The sequence below is a fragment of the Tinamus guttatus genome, unplaced genomic scaffold (assembly GCF_059628265.1).
Source record: "Tinamus guttatus ecotype Peru unplaced genomic scaffold, ASM5962826v1 Tinamus_guttatus_pri_ptg000591l, whole genome shotgun sequence".
Classification (NCBI taxonomy): domain Eukaryota; kingdom Metazoa; phylum Chordata; class Aves; order Tinamiformes; family Tinamidae; genus Tinamus; species Tinamus guttatus.
Window position 1 is genome coordinate 597,692 of NW_028289125.1, and position 15,165 is coordinate 612,856.

General features: G+C 37.6%; 1 protein-coding gene across 1 annotated transcript in view; it reads left to right on the forward strand.

The window, feature by feature from the left end:
- Nucleotides 1–15,165, forward strand: part of SNCAIP (synuclein alpha interacting protein) — an 81,580-nt gene that overhangs the window by 20,197 nt on the left and 46,218 nt on the right. The window contains exon 2 of the mRNA XM_088534707.1: nt 13,219–13,321. Coding sequence (XP_088390833.1) covers nt 13,265–13,321 — 57 coding nt within the window. The 5' untranslated portion in view covers nt 13,219–13,264. The remainder of the gene's footprint in view (nt 1–13,218; nt 13,322–15,165) is intronic.

A 15,165-nucleotide genomic window follows, 5' to 3' on the forward strand; every position in this document is an offset into this window, starting at 1 on the left:
ACAGATTTTTTTCCTTCCTTGTGTTCATTTCTCTTCATGCTTCCACATTTCATGTGGTGTCATTTTCTTTTTTTAACGAGATTGTCTTGTTTGATGCTAGAGAATGAAAAAATCAGAAAAGAAATAGCTAAAAAAAATATCTAAGAACTGAGGGACTCATGCTGTCCATTTTAGATTGCAGCAAAAGTCATCTACCTTGTTCAAGTGGCAGAATCTTAAAAAAAAAAATTGCCAGAACAATGAGTGTTCTCTATTTTCAAATATGTGACTTTTATATGTCCCTAATGGCTTATAGTTATTTAGCTGAATGACAATTAGTAAAGGAGCTGTGCTGATCTGTTTGTGTTCTCTTTGATGAATCAGTCAATAGTAATAAAAAGACTGTACAATCAATTTCAAAACCTCTTAGCAACCACATAAAAAATAACAACTTTATTGATTCTCAGATAATTGTCCTGGAAGATGTGGTAGGAGCTTAATGACTCAAATGTAATGAAATGCATTTATCAATGGACTGTGTGGTGGTTATACTGCATTAGGAGCTTACATTAAGTACTGTCAGTGGGAGAGTCTGGATGTGAGCTTTCAGGGGCTCCTTCTCAGACATACAAAAGTAGAGAAATTTGCAAATAGGGGAGAAAAACAGTATTGCAGAGTACCTGTAGGAAAATGCAGACGTTTCAGGGGAAACATAAGAGTCGTGTTCTCTTTATTAATCTAGCAAGTTCCTTAAAAGGACGTGAAATGTACTCTGTTGTACATATGTTCTAGATTTTATAAGAGAGACTTTTAAGAAATATTTTCTGAGCCTGCTAGGATGTAGCCAGGATTATGGCAATTTCCCATTAGAACATGTGTTTACCAGCACCAGCTTCCTTTAAAGATGCTGTAAAATGTTGCTCTCATTAATAATTTCTTTTTATTGTTTCTTTTTGAATGAGCAAAACAAACAGGATATGTTAGTCCTAATGAGCAGTATAATGCAATGCCCCAAATGCAGCTTGTTTATTTAATGTTTATGCAAACAATTATTTTAATATAGATATCTATTTCTGCAAGGCCTAAAAAGTTTTTGTCTCTTTTTAAGCTTTGTTAAAAAAAGACCTGTAATTTTTAAAATGAAAAAGCACTACAATCATGACAATCTGTAAAAATGTATACAAAATGAAAAATTGTATCATCTCTATCTTGAGTTTATTTGTCAGTGTTGGATAGTCTACGTTACTAAAATTGTGATATCCAGTAAGCATTTGAAATGAAACTTGTCAAATCTGGTTTTATATACATTTATAAGTCAGCAAAATAGTAAAAAAAAATCTTAGAGAAAGCAGTAGTGGTTAACAAGCACCCATCAGCACCAGTACAGCACACAGCATTTTCAAGTATGTTTCCTGCTCTCACTTGGAATGTGTCAGTCAGATTTCTGTTATTTCGTTAGCTTATTTCACAGTCTTAATAGATGTTGCCCATGAGATGTTTTCCTAGTGTTTGTTTTTTGTTATTGTTATTGGGAAAAAACTCACTTGTTATCTTCTTCCATTATAATTAAAGACTTTTCTTCCTTGATGTTTATACCCTTAAAATATTTTTAACTTATATACTACCTTGAACCTGTTTTGTACAGAGGTTTTGGATTAGCTGATTTCCAGGTGTCCCTTCTAACCTGAACACTTCTGCGGTTCTAGAGATTCTAGATTTTCTAGAGAATATACTTTTTATAAGGAAGAAGTGGCCCTTTCATTCCTGAATGGTAGCATCATACTTTGAGTAGTTTTTTGTTTTGTTTTAGTTTAATATTTTGTATACCTGTGTATTTTAAAGGAAACTGAGTACTCCTGTTGTGGCAGAAATTTGAAAACTAGTACAATGCATATTCAGTAAAAACACTTTGTTGTCATAGTGTCATACTGTCACAAAAATTTTAGTGCAAAAGCTGAAAAAATTATTTTGGGAATAAGTATTTAAGATGACATAATTAAATATATAATTGTAATATATTTAGTGAGCATATATAATTTACAAAATGTTATATGTAATATCAATGGTTATAAAATCATGAATCCAAATATGTTAATTATATAATCATAAAATTGTTTAAAGGAAGATGCAGAATTCATTACTACTTAAAGAGCCTTTCTTACACAAAAGAAGGGAACAGCCACCCTGCCCAAATAGGACAGATCTTTGGCAGGAAATAGGAGTCTATAGCTTAGTATGCAGAATGAAAATAGGAATGGAAGTTAAGTAAAACTACAGGATATTTTCTGTATTTGGCTAGTTTGGTGTGCTTTAACAGAAAGTGTTGCGACAAACAACAGTGCGTTGTTTCAATTTGTCTTCCCTCAGAGGGAAGTGGCCTGTCTAGGTGGAAAATTATTCAATAGGGAATGAGCATATAAAAATTATTTCTTAAAGTTACTCTGTGGCCCTCTGCGTGCAGATAGTAGAATGGCTGGTCTGGGAGGAGAGGTGTACTCATCAGGAACTGTATTGATGTCCTTAATATGTCTGTGAAAGCACTGCCCTTCCTACAGACCTGGCTGGCAGGTTGGTATGTGGCAGTGACAGGCCACTTTGCAGGTCTCGTACAAATTTAAGATTGTTAGAAGCTGAAGTAAATCACACTTCCTTGACATTTAGTTTGGGACTGTGTCAAAGGCAGTAGTCATATGTTCCCCTCCGCATGTGCAGAGACTGTCTAGGACAGACGCAGTCGAAGACCGAGAAAGAATTAGCTGACTGGAAAAGTTTTTGGACATTTTCTGCTTCCACAGTTTACATGAAAATCATCCTACATGAAAACATTGCCTTACAGGAAGAGTGCAGCAAAGTGAGCATATTACTATAGGAAGGTAGTGTGTTTCATATTATCAGTGAATAGCCTTGTAATAGTTCAAAGGGAATACAAACATAAATTAATCAAAACAGCAAATCAAAGGTTGGTCTTTAAACAGATTGCTGACCTCTTACTTATTTTGATAGTTTCATTGAGAATACAAGGACAGTGCATTAACTTCTGTGCAGTCCTTGAATCACATATACTGTTACAGTTTTAAGATAACAAATACTAATTTCCAACTCCAAAGGTTTTTTCTTCAAGGCTAATTAAAACAAACAAGTTTATTTTTCTAGGCCCCCTTCCAAAATACTCAAGTGCATGCATTCTGACTGAATGCTTTGAGTCCAATTTTCTCTATTCTTGAATCTCAAAGGAAGTGCAAAACTATGGGGTGGAAAAGATAGCAATTATTAGACGATATGCTGAGTTACTCTCATTGAGCTTATCAGATATCTTCACAACTATGTTAAAGTGCAAACAACTTTTCAGCTAGGCACACTGCTCAGTAGACTTGGACACTGATTTCTTTTTTTATTTAGGCTGTTTTCTTTTGGCAGAAGGGAAGTGAACTTGGTCTCTTTTAGTATTATATGTAACAAATGTTCATGAGAGCACCAAATGGAGTAATATTTGGAAGAGAAGGCAGAGGAAACTGTAGGGAAGCATCTCTTAACAGGCTGACATTCCTTGCCTCAAGGTGGGTTAAGTCATAGTCACACAGAGATTGATGGTAAAGCTTTCATGTACTGTATTTCAGCTAAGATGTCATCCTCTCAGACTTTGCTTTTGGACTAAAATGTAGAGTACTATGTGGAGTGGAGTACTATTCAGGGTGCTAAAGAAAGCATGAGGAGCTGTCTCTTAATGAGCATACTTATATATTTTATCCTTGCTCTCTGCCTCCTGATGTACAGATTTTTTTTAGACTGCTTATTGTCAGTCATTGTAATTATTAAAAATAGTCAATATTAACTCAAGTTGTGGTGAATTTTCCGTGCAATTCATGAGGGTAGAAGATAAAGCAGGTGAAACACACATTTTTCCTACCTCGACATGACTTCTTTAAATAATCTCTCTTAAGACTCGTAGAGTCTAAACCCAAGTTATTTCATGGTCAAGGTTGGATAAATCTGCAATCTTGAGATCTGGATAGATGTCTGGAAGAGTTCTATCTCTATTCAGCCGGAAACAATTACATTTGTTCTCATCTAAAAGCAATGTTGGATGTGCACTGACTTCATTAGGAAGAGAATTGGGCTTGGTATTTGTGTATTTCAGGGCTGTTTTTTTTTTTTCAATTAAATCTTAAAAATAGCATCCATCCAGCAGTGGAACAACACTGTGTCCCTATTCCTGTCCTATCAGCAAAACTGTGTAGTACTTGTGAGATGATTAAAAGCAGTGCTTTTACTTTGACTTGCTTCAGGAGTACCGTACTATTATAAATTGCTGCCGTGAACTTTTGAACTCAGGGAAACTTCTGAATAAACGTGATAAGGGATAAGGTAATTCCAGTCTCAGAATTCATTCCTTCACTGAAATAAATCACATTGTTTTTCAAACTCATTGTTAACTTCACTTTTTTTTTTAATAATAAACTCTTATTTCAAATTCATCTGTTCTCTTTAAAACATCTTCACTCTCCTATTGAGACTCCCCCATTTTTTTTTATATTTTAAAGTTGACTGGACAGGTAATTTTCTTTGCATGATATATTTTTCTTGGACTACATAAAAGGAAGAAAAGTAAATAAACTAGTACAAAAGGGGTGCTCAGTCAGTGAGAGAAAATCCAGACATTGAGTGGGACAAGTAATAGAAACAATGCTATTCCACATAATTAGAGAAAAGTCTCTGGGAGCCCTAGAAGGTAACAAAATTGGTTGAACAGTGCACTGCAGACTGCATTAGAGTATCACAAATCCCCATATGACTTATTAGTGTCAAAATCGTGTCACAGTATATCAGGTTGTCATTATATAAAAATGCAGAAGCTAAAAGGGAATGCTTCAATAGCCAGAGAACCTGAGCCTGAGTTGCAGTGTCTCACTCTTCAGTCTGAAGTTGACTGTTTGAATATGTGTTGATTGAACCCCTTGGTGTTAATAAAGGGAATGTAAATATGAATGAGAAGTTTGGGCTTGTTCAGCCTGGAGAAGAAAAGGCTGAGAGGAGACCTGATCAGTGCCTATAAGTACCTCAAGGGAGGCAGTGAGGAGGATGGTGCTGGCCTCTTTTCACTGGTGGCCACTGATAGAACTAGGGGAAATGGCCAGAAACTGAAGTATCAGAAGTTCCAGAGGAACTTAAGGAAAAATTTTACAGTGAGAATAACAGAGCCCTGGAACAGGCTGCCCAGGGAGGTTGTGGAATCTCCTTCTCTGGAGATCTTCAAAATCCACTTGGATCCTGTGCCATGTGGTCTAGGTGACTCTGCATGTGCAGGGGGGTTGGACTAGATGACCTTTAGAGGTCCCTTCCAACCTTAAGCATTCTGTGATTCTAGGATTCTAGGGCTTTGCTAAAGCACCTGTATTTATAATAGAAAAAATACTGTTCATGCTTGTGATGTAAGGATGGAGCTGCAAGCTTTCTGTGCTCTTGGTGCTGTCTGCATGGCCTCTAGAGCTACCATCTGTATTTGCTGAAAAATGATTTTTCAGTTGTTGCATGGATCTTCTGCAAAGAATGACCTTTTCTGAAGACTATTGCAACATATTTGCATCATGTTTATTCTTTTATTGGATTGCTATCCTTGTAATATAGAGCTCTGCTCACAGACAAGGACACAGGCTATGTGAAAAGCCAGGCAAACACAGAGCGAATATATGATCACCGTTGTGAGGAACATGCTGTTTTTAATATGAGGCAGTGCACAGATGAACAGGAAGCCTAAGAAGCCTGAAAAGCAGTAGGACTGTGTATGACAGCTGGAAAGATGTGGTCTTTGCCTTGACCAGCTTTGTTAGAACCCACTGCCCAGGCTTCTTTGCTTACATCAATAGCGCATCTTCACTATTTCCTAAGTATAGTAGTGGTCCTGAATATGTTAGAGTGCTTTTGTTATACTGCATAGCACACTAGGGTTAGAGGACCAAACATTCTCTGTTGCATTCAGCAGCAGCTTTTTAGAGTGACAACTGAAGCATATGTTTAAAGACACTTTATCTTTTGTCTGTTCCTATTGTGTAGGTATGCATAAATAATTCAATTATGCATTCTCAGTTACCAACCGTTAGTTGTTTGGGGTGGGGAGGAAAGGAGGTGGGGCAGTCAGTAAAGCCCGTGGGCAATATTCCACCTGTGGAATGGGTGCTGTGCACTATAAGTTTACACTAAGCTTTGCAGAAATTCTGATTTGTTCCCTCTTTCTATAACACTATTGCTTTCTTTACCCTGTGAATTACTTTGCTCTTTTTTCTCCACTCACCTAATGGTATTTCATGTTTGTCAGGAACAAGATTTCATTTCAGAGAAACAACTTTTATCTGGGAAGAATAATAGCAGAGGAACTGCTACATTTTGGAAAAACACAGCTCATGTTTGAAAAGTACAAGGATAATTTATTTCATTTTGCAATCTAGTAATTTTTTAGTATCTGCTATACAACACAACATGTGCCAGGTATGCTATACTGGTGCTACTATTGCCACATTTCTCTCTGGTAATTTTTAGTTGGATATTTTCTTCATTATTTCCGAATGGAAATATGTCCTGAAACAATAACAATATTTTACTTGAATAGATATGGGTGAAGTATTGTTTTATTTTTCTCTTTTCAGCTTCAAATTCTATGAGCAGATAGGATATATTTTACCTGTATAAATATGTGTATGTGTGTATGTGTCTCTGTGTCTGCAGGCTGAATTGCCAGACAGGAAACACATTTTTCTGGGTGAATATTCTACAGAATATTTAACATGCAGCTTGATTTAGTTAAATATCAGAAGTTTCTGCTAGTATTTGAGAGAAAATAATCTGTATTCCTCTTATATTGATGTTGAAATTAAGTTGTTCATCTGCTGTCATCCATTGCTAGCAGTTGCAAGTGTAATTGCAACTAATTTTTATCTTGAATTTGAGCAGTTTACTCATGATCTGCTTCTGAATACTGCTCAGTTTGTTTATACTTCTGGTGATATGCTGGTTTCAGCCAGTTGCAGAGCTCTCAAAATAATCACAGCTCTGACTAGTATCCTCACCATATGGTTTGTATTATATATAATGTAGTTTTACTATGTTAAATTGTATCAAAAAGTACACCTCCTGAATAAGACTCCAAGTATGGTCATGGAAAATCTTATTTGGTCATAGTATTTGTTCTCTGAGGTGTTGTCCTGTTTCACCACATCAAGAAAAGACTGAAAGGCTTATTTTATGGAGCAGAATGCCTAAGTTTTTTACCCTTTCTTTACACATAAATGAAGACTGTCTTGAGAAAGAAAAGTTTTCCATAGAGGAAGTGTGTTTGTGTTGGTTACCAGTTTTCTTTTCAGAGTTTTGGCCTCTCTGTGTTTCATATGGTCTTTTATTTTTTCAGAAGACAGTCGACACCATCTGAAGGGAGGCCATGTTGGAGTGCCTCCATGGCAGAATGGAGGACTGCCATGATAAATTTTGTTCATCTCCAGGTGAAATGCAGTTGGCCACTGATAGAGGCACAGCCTTTTACTTCTCTGGCTTCTGATATGCTGAGAAGCATCAACTGATGGAAAAAAAATGCAAATTCAACAGCTAAGGGGAAATATTCTTGTCAGTGGGAAGGTTGTGGCAAAGGTGTAAGTTCTATAGAGCATTTCCACCTTCTACCATACTTTAGTTGACCTTAGTTGGCTACTGATGACTATTCTTGGATGCCACCCTGTGCCACGTGCTCTAGGTGACCCTGTGTGTGCAGGGGGGTTGGACTAGATGACCTCTAGAGGTCCCTTCCAACCTTAAGCATTCTATGATTCTATGATTCTGGCAGCTCCTGACTTCTAGCTAAGCAGTAGGGAAATGAGGGACACTTCTGCTGCTTTTCACCATCAAAGGCAGAGGACAGTAGTAATTCTTTTTTTGTGTGTGTTTTTTTTTCAGCAGTATTTACCATTTTTACCAGAATATCTTTTCCTGTTCCATGAAAATTTCACAGAGACAGTGAATTACAAGAATTGGAGTTGAACTACAGCACCCAGAGATGAGAGAAAACCGAGAGAGAGGAAAACTTTCCACTGGATGAGGAGGATTTGGTTAGAGATTGATTAGGCAAACTGGACACTCATAAATCCATGGGCCTGGATAGGATGCACCCAAGAGTGCTGAGGGAACTGGTGGGGGTCATTGCTCAGCCTCTCTCCGTCATCTTTGAGAGGTCATGGAGAGCAGAGGAGGTCCCAGAGGACTGGAAGAAACCAGCGTCACTTCAGTCTTCAAAAAGGGCAAGAGGGAGGAGTCGGAAAACTACAGGTCAGTCAGCCTCACCTCCATCCCTGGAAAGGTGATGGAGCAGCTCATCCTAGAGACCATCTGTGTGCGTGTGAATGAGTAGGTGGTCATCTGGAGTAGTCAGCATGGATTCACCAAGGGAAAGTTGTGTTTAACCATCCTGACAGCCTTCTACAATGGGATTATGGGAGGGCTGGATGAGCGATGGGAGAGCCGTGGATGTTGTCTACCTTGCCTTCAGCAACGCTTTCAACAGCAGCTCCCATAACATCCTCATAGGGAAGCTCAGGAAGTGTGGACTGGACGAGTGGACAGTGAGGTGGATTAAGGACTGCCTGGATGACAGAGCTCAGAGGGTTGTGAAAAATGGGGTCGAGCCTAGTTGGAGGCCTGTGGCCAGTGGTGTGCCGCAAGGGTCAGTACTGGACCCAGGGCTGTTCAACTTGTTCATCAGTGACTTTGATGAGGGCACAGAGTGCACCCTCAGCAAGTTTGCAGTTGATACCAAACTGGGAGGAGTGGCCAACACTTCCGAGGGCTGTGCTGCCATTCAGAGGGTCGTGGACAGGTTGGAGAGTTGGGCAGAGAGGAACCTCATGAGGTTCAGCAAGGACAGGTGTAGTGTCCTACACCTGGGGAGGAATAACCCCAGGCACCAGGACAGATTAGGGATTGCCCTGCTGGAAAGCAGCTCCACGGAGAGGGATTTGGGAGTCCTGGTTGACAATAAGTTAACCATGAGTCATCAATGTGCCCTCATGGCCAAGCAGGCCAGTGGGATCCTGACCTATATCAGGTGGAGTGTTGCCAGCGAGTCAAGGGAGGGGATCCTGCCCCTCTCCTCAGCTCTAGTGGGGCCACACCTGGAGTGTTGGGTGCAGTTCTGGGCTACCCTGTACAAGAGGGACGTGGAGCTTCTAGAGAGGGTCCAACAGAGAGCCATGAAGGTGATTAAGGGACTGGAGCATCTGTTGTATGAGGAAAGACTAAGCAAGCTGGGCCTGTTTAGTCTGGAGAAGATTGAGAGGGGATCTGATCAACATGTACAAATACCTGAGGGGAGGATGGGGCCAAACTCTTCTCAGTGGTGGCCAGTGACAGGACAAGGGATAATGGGTGCAAACTGAAACACAGGAAGTTCCATCTCCATGTGAAGAAGAACTTCTTCACTGTGAGGGTGAGAGAGCCCTGGAACAGGCTGCCTGGAGAGGCTGTGGAGTCTCCTTCTCTGGAGATCTTCAAACCTGGGGTGGATGTGACCCTGTGCCACGTACTCTAGGTGTCCCTGCTGGAGCAATGGGGTTGGACTAGATGATCTCTAGAGGTTCCTTCCAACCTTGGCCATTCTGTGATTCTGTGAGTTTACAGGCAGCCTTTATTTAAACAAGAATCACAAACACACTGGATTTTGAAAGAAACAGTATTAAAACTATTTTGAAATATGCCAAACATACATTGAAATTTACTTGGCTATCTTATCTGCTGAAATTTTAAAGAAAAAAATGAATGGCTAAGCATCAGGAATCAGCATCGGTTAAAGTGTTAAAAATTTTTTGACTTCAGGAACTGTTTCTGTACCTTTAGGGGGTATTTGTTGTGTTTCCTTTTATTTGGGCAATAATACTCAGTGATCATTTACTCATTCAAGATTGAGCCATTTTAGGCAATATAAAAAAGAAAGTAGGTTTTCATCTTTCCATTAGAAACCAAAAATTATATTTGAAAATATAAAACTTTGAAATCAAGTTTTAAAATCTTGTTATAGAGATTAGTCAGTGGTAATAGGGAATAGTCATTTTTGTTGTTGTTATTATGTTGTTGTTAACTGTTTTCAGTTAAATTCCAGTTAAAATTCCGGATTAAAAACTTGAATTCATTGAAGCTGCTGTGGTTGTGGTTTTCAGGCTGTTTGTATGTGATGTGGTCCATAGATGTCTTTTACCTTTCAGCTATGGTATTTTGATTCTCATTCTTCATATACATACCAACTTGTGTACACAGGGTAGATTCTGAAATCCTGTAATTTGGGTAAGACAGCACATAGGTAGATGCCGTTTATTTTACTTCTGAAACTGACTTAGTTGGCAATGACAGAAAAACATTAAGGTTGCCCAAGCTGTTTATTGTGGGAGCATGTTCCGACAAATGTGCTTATTTTTGCAGAGAGTCTGTTGCTCAGTATGTTTTAGTGCATTGGCTAATACTGTGTATTCATTTTTTGGACAAGGAGACAGTAATATAAAAGTGAACTTAAAGCTATTCTCCCACAGAATATTGTCTGGTGAAAATCATCCCCGTTGTTTTGGTAGGAGCCATGCAGAAGTCTAAAATGACAAACCTTAAGTTAATGTTACTTGAAATGACTGGGATCTGAAATTAGGGATCTCTGCCTGAATGCAGGTGATCCTTGCAACATCCCTGAAACAAGAACAAAGTTCCTTCGGTCATCATATCTATTACTGAGATCATTCTTTTTCAAAAGAGTGGTATTTCTAGGCAGCTCTGGACAGAAAGGTATAAACTCAGTTCATTTCTAAATTTCATTTTTCTGTAAATGCAGTTATTAATTGTTTGTACTAACTTATATAATTGCATGTTTTTTAACCAGTAGACAAGCAAATTCTTAAAAATATTTTTCAAACAATTCCCCAATCTGTATTTTTCATTTGTATTCTATTGGTGATAATAATGATCATAGCTAAGAGAGTTCAGAAATTTTCCCTGTACAGGTTCTGTAGAAGCCTGTTCATTACTTTAGTTGTGACATAATTAACCCCAGGGGAATGAAGTCGCTTGTTGCTCATCTTTTTTTCATTCTGTTTATCCAGCCTTGTCACTCTCATATCACAGAATGGTTAAGGTTGGATGAGACTATTTCAGGCAGCTTACCAGGCTATCACTCAATATATCAAAGTTTCATGTCGTGTTTCTCACTGCTCTCTGGAATATAAACTTGACTAATTTTTAGGTAAATGTGTTGTGTGCTCTGGCAGATACCATTAAGGATCTCTTTGTGGTTTTGTGCCGTACCAGTTATCTCTGCAATCTCTTGTCCTGATCTGCTCATCTGCAGTGTCAAGAAGGTTTTAGTTGGTCTGCAAGGTTTTAGTTGGTAGAGAAGAGGTTTTGCTGATGAACACAGAGTAGATAGATGTATAGATTTAAACAAAGCAGGACTTTTTTTTGATCATTTCCTGTGCTTGCAAAAGCAGCTTGGTTGTTATTTTTTGATGGTATAGGTGACAGAATATTTTACCACAAATTAGTAATAATATCACCCAAATACAGCATGTTAAAGCGCAAAGTTTAAAATACACAGAAATTGTATGTTTCTGTTCTATTCTGTTGTGTTTCTGTTTGTTTTCTCATATAAGGCTGGAACAGAAATTTACTTGTTCTGTTTTTTGCTTTTTGGAGAGCTAAGATTTTACCTTTTTTTTTTTTTTTTTTTTTTTTTACCCCTCCCTCTTTGTAGCCATCTCTTTCCTCTCTGCTTCACTCATATAGCGAGAGCCAAAAATAGGTAGTATTCTTTCTCTGTAGCTACACCTTATTGCAGCAAAGTGGGGAATATCCCAGTATGTTAAAGAAACACCATGTTTTTATTTCATTTAAATGGAAAGCAATAGTGAACAATCCTTTATCTTCAGTAGTTTGATGAGAAATAATTTTCCAGCTTTTGCAGTTTTGCAGCAGAGAGTGTGCTTCTCAATTCCTCCTTTAATAGCTTTTCAAGAACATCTGTCTTAAAACCAGTTTTGTGGGTGGGAAGGTATTATGAAGGAGATTAATGATTGAGGTTTTTTGCCTGCCAATGAATATAACACCTGCAGGAAAGTATTTTCTTCAAAGCTCTTATGTTAGGGCATTTTTAACCACATGTGAGAGATTCATACAATGATTTTGTTTAGATACTCACAGCTGAATTTGCATTATTCATAAGCATTTTTTGTCCTTTTTTTTCTTTTTTTTTCATTCCTTCAGGCATTTCTTTTTCTTATGCACAAGTACTAGAAGTATTATTTTGCTTCCATAAACATACTTAATCCTTCGCACATCATTTAAAAATGCATTATCACCCTTCTTTATCAGATAACTGTAAAATGTCTTCCTTTACAACTTTAACTCTGTATTGCTTGTCTTTAGTGGTGATGCCTGCCTTCATTCTGATTAGGATTAAGGAAGTTATAAATGTTTTATTGTTCTTGACCTTCCAAATTTTTTGAGCTGAGGTTTATTCAGAGCTTCATTCAGCTCAGGTTTATTCAGAACTGAATTTTCCGGTGAAATTGCTTGCTCTGTTCCCAGGTAGATTTTTCTCTTCTTTTTCCCTTTGTTGTGAGGAAATGATGAAGCATCCTCAGAGTCACTGCTCACAGATAGACTTCTGCTTTATCCTTTTGCATTGTTTTGGGGAGAGTGCAGCTGCAGAGTGAGATAAATCATCCATCAGTAAAGCACCGTCTTTTTTTCCTCTCAAGGATGGTCTGCATCTCATGTTAGTGTGCTTGCATGGAGAAATGGACATGGAAAGGTGTGATAGGATTTCACTTCCTTGGGACAGTATGCCTTCCTGAACTGTAGTAACAGAAACTTTGGTAACAAGTTGCCGCGTTCTGGACAGTGAACTAATGGCATCCTTAGGAGAAGATATATCTATAGTTGCAAGTCAGATGGGTATCTTCGATAGCTTAGACGTTTATACTTATATTGAATTTGTGGGAGGACTGAGTGGTGTAGGATCAAATCTGTATGACTTCCGCATAGTTATCTTTCCCTAATTATTTGGACTGACTTCTTCAGTTGTGCAGGTAGTGGAAGACAAGTTTAGCTTTTAAGATAAAGACTTTACTATGTAAATGAAACTTTTCCAATATTCTACTAACTCTGTTAAAATATTTGTGTGTGTTTTGAACTCTTTAGTAGATAACCCTTTTCTCTTCTCTTATTTAGGTCTTTGCTACTGTTCTGGCTCACCCAAAATGTCCAGAGGAGAATAATGGAAGCCCCTGAATACCTTGATTTGGATGAAATAGATTTTAGTGACGATATATCGGTAAGTCCAAGTCTTTATTTATTCAAGCTGAGATAATCTTAGATATATCAGTCATGAATTACAACAAACAACACTTATTAGAAGCCAGATTTCTTTTTACCTTATGTATAGGAAAGTTTAAATAGTTTGAGTACAGAATAAAAATACGTTTTTGTAAAGGAAGTCTTTTGCGAGCTTGAAAGAAATTGAGTCCTCTACTTCAGTGTGTGAAAGTTACTTGCAAATCAAATTAATAAATCTGTATTATTTCTGGATTGCTTGTGTAAGAGTACATAAGACTCAGGAGATTCTTGAATAAGTTACATGCTCATTATAGCCCTAGTCATGAAAATTAAAGTTTGTCTGTTTCTTTTTTAATTGTAAGGAGAGCTCAAAAGTAAAAGCTTTCCTGCCTCCAATTTGCTCCCTCTTCATATGATTTGCAACTATACTCTTTGCTGCAGCAGCCATCTTAAAATCCAGCCGGGTTTTACTAAGTAGGTGTGATATAGCTGCTTGTGGCATTGTCAAGTGCAGCAAAAGGCAGAAGGACTTTCAGGGATTCTGAGACAGCACTAGACCTAGCAGCAACCGTAATTGTAAGAAAAAATACTGCTGTTACAAGGTAGTAGTTAGTGTTTCTTATAGGAAGTACTGATACAGTATATTCCCTTAGTAATACTTCTGCCAATGTTTCTGCTTTATTTGTAACAGGCCTGCTAATGTCTGATTAACCAGAGACCTGAATACATAAATTAAATCCACCATTGTCAGAATTTATTAATTCCCTCTTCAGGCCTATCAAAGATAGTATGCCCTTATCTCCCCCCACATTCTTTATATACATATAATATATGATATTATATATATATATATTTTAAACAAAGGGCCCTGTTTTTCCTTCAGCATTTGGGAGTCCTGATTCATTTTAAAACATTCCAGATGCTTTATTGGCAGATGGATTCCTTTGGGAGAGGATTTCACTTTTACCTATTGTAACATTGATTTTCTGTGAATGCAGAAGAGAGCAAATGCCCAAGATATTGCAAGACAATGAGCCAATCCTGAGAGGATACCATATTATGGGCAATTTCTTTTTATCACAGTTATATGGTAGATCATGTCTTAGTATCTGTTTCTATACTCAGTTTTATAAAACTCTAAAACATATTAGATGTAACCTCTCCATGTCTCTCCCATTGTGGCTGTTGCTGCATACTGGTGGGTTAGGTTACTCACTTTTCCAACGAGTGACTCAGACTGCCTTTTAACAGTCTGTTCTCTGATGTGATGCTGAGTCTTGAATTAAAAACTAGCACAAATTATAGAGGTAGCATTTTTACTCTCAGTCTTTAACAAGTAGGAAAAACAAAGAGTTTTTGCCAGAAATAACATAGAAAGGGAATTCCTGGTTATTCTAATACTGAACTCCTCTCTCAATGTATATAATATGCAGATACCTGACCTCCACATTTTACCATTAAGCAGGCATGGAATGAGCAGCTGTACCACATCGGTGTTAGCAATTGAAATTGTTCTTGAAAGCCCCCTGGTTCTAATCTATTGAAAAAAAGTACTGACTAAAAATAATGATGTCAAGAAAACTGTTATAATGATGTACTTGAAAAAGTACATGCATTAGAAAGCCACTCTCTTAACCCTGATCCTTGTAAACTATTTAAACCCAAAGAATCAGAATGTAGTAACTGCGGAAAATACGCCAAGATCTGTTTAAAGAGCAAATAGAGACTTAAATGTTTTTCGTTTGGTTTTGATTAATATTGCATTTGTACATAAGTAGATGAAAGTGGACATTTCTCAAAATAAGATTATTATTTTGCAAATTGATGTATTGCGGATGAATT